Source organism: Arvicola amphibius, chromosome 3 (assembly GCF_903992535.2).
Source record: "Arvicola amphibius chromosome 3, mArvAmp1.2, whole genome shotgun sequence".
Taxonomy (NCBI): Eukaryota; Metazoa; Chordata; class Mammalia; order Rodentia; family Cricetidae; genus Arvicola; species Arvicola amphibius.
Window position 1 is genome coordinate 188663751 of NC_052049.1, and position 2083 is coordinate 188665833.

Sequence of the window (2083 nt, forward strand, 5' to 3'; positions counted from 1 at the left end):
CTTGGAAAAGGTTCATAAAGTTCTTTTTTAAAGCAATAACAACAAATCCGTGTCAAATCTTTCCCTCGCCCTCCCCCCACCCTTTTTAAAAATAAATAAGAAAACAAACCAAGAAGCTTCAAGTACAACTATGTTCAGATACAAAGAGCTCCTGTTACTACAGCGATAGCAGTTGGATCTTTTTGTTTTGTATTTTTTTACTAAAACTTTCATTTAAAACAGTTATTAAATATATAAAACAAATACACAGGATCAGGTCACTTTCTGCCATGAATAAAGGGTACGTGGGTGCTGGGAGGGGGTAACGCAGGGGAAAGAGCCCATTTTTCTTGTGTCCTCGAGCCACGCTTGGCTCCCACCCTTCAGTCTGACAGCTTGCCCCTGCTTTTCCGAACCAGAAGCGCAGCACAAACCTCGCTTTACCACCTCGTTGGGGCCTCTCCGCTGTCCCCTCCCGGGAAAAGGACGGACATTAAGGACAGCACGAAGCGCACCTGCCGCGTCTCCCGCGTGGAAGGCGCGTGTGAGCGCGAACACAGCGCGGACGCAGGGCAGCGGGGGTCACTTGGGGGCCACCCCCGAGGTGACGGCCGCGGCGGCGGCGGCTGCAGCAGCAGCAGCGGCGGCGGCGGCGGTGGAGGTCCCTGCCGGTACGGCGGCGGGAGCGGCCGCGGGGGCGCCGGCGGTGGTCCGGCGCTGCTCCATGCCGTTGGGCAGGAAGCCGGCAATGATGGGCACCGGCCAGATGAGGGCGGCCACGCTCCACACCACGATGACCAGGGTCATGAAGCAGGCCACCAGCGTCGACTCGATGGGCTTGCGGTTCAGCCGCCAGCCCGGTTCGCCCTGCAGCTCCTCCAGGCTGAAGTCCAGGCAGCAGAAGTGACGAGGCTCGCCCTGCAGCCACAGCGGCCCGGGTTCAGCCGCGGGGTAGGCCGGCAGCGCTGTGGGAGCCCCGGCTGGGGCCCGCAGGCGGCCACGCACCCAGCCGCAGCCCACGCACAAGCGCAGGTCCTGCTGCGCGCCGCCGGCCGCCAGCCCCAGATGCTCGATGAGCAGCGGTGGCCCGACGCGATGGAAGGCGGCGGCGAAGAAGGCGCGGCCGTGCGCGTTAGTAGAGAAGAGCAGCAGGTCGCACTGCAAGCCCCGAGGGCGGCCCCAGCGCACGAGCAGCGAGCTCAGCATCTGCCGTTGCACGCTGATGTTGCAGGGAGCCGCCGGAGCCTCCTCTGGGCCCGCGCGCTCGGGGGGCGCGGGCGCCGCCGAGGCCAGCAGGCGCGGGGCGGCGGGCTCGCCGGTGAAGGATGCGTTGGCCGAGGCGTTCGGGGGCGTCCCGGAAAGGCCGGGCGCACCCGTGGCCCCGCCGTGCGCCGGCGGCAGCGGGCAGGCGGCGGCCAGCAGCGCGGCGAGCAGGGGCAGCATGGCCTGTGGCGGGCGCCTACGCGCGCGGGGCGGGCGGCGGCTGCATGGCGTGCGGGCGACTGTCCGGCGAGGGAACCGCGGGGCCTGGAGGACCGAGGCGAGTCGCTGCCAGCGTTCTGGGGGCGACACCGACTCACGGGCCACGGGGGCCTCCGCAGACTCGGCCCGTCGAGGTTCTGCCGCCCCCCGGGCAGGAGCAGTTGGACGGCCGAGTGGCTCTGCGGGACCGTGGCGAACCGGGAGAGGATTCCCCTGCTCGGCTCCGCCTTCCGCGCTCCCCGCCCCCGGCTCGCCGGGTGCGGAGACTTGGGGAGGGCGGGGCTCCACGCGCAGGGGCGGGAACTGGAGACCTGCGGAACGAAGCGGGGCGTGGGGGCGGAGCGAGGGGAGCCCCGGGGGCGGGAAGCAGAGAAAGCGTCCGGGAGCCCAAGACAGTCGCTTTGTCATACCGAGGAGAGCCTACGAGGACTCCCTTTAGGGCTCATCAGTACCCCGTTACTGCATAGGAGAAACTGAGATGAGGAGAATATCCCTAGGCTACCTCAGGAACTCTGCGCCACTAGCTCCCTGTACCTATCTGCTGACTTCAGAAAGACTCAGATCTGGATTCTCGCTGGCTTTATTGTGTCTCCTGCTCTTGGTATTCTTAAAGGAAGAGAAC

At 65.6% G+C, this 2083-nt stretch overlaps 1 protein-coding gene across 1 annotated transcript; it reads right to left on the reverse strand.

The window, feature by feature from the left end:
- Nucleotides 1-561: 561 nt before the first annotated feature.
- Tmem158 (transmembrane protein 158) lies at nucleotides 562-1422 on the reverse strand. The gene has a single exon (XM_038321282.1). The coding sequence runs from the start codon at nucleotides 1420-1422 to the stop codon at nucleotides 562-564; it is 861 nt and encodes a 286-aa protein (XP_038177210.1).
- Nucleotides 1423-2083: the final 661 nt, after the last annotated feature.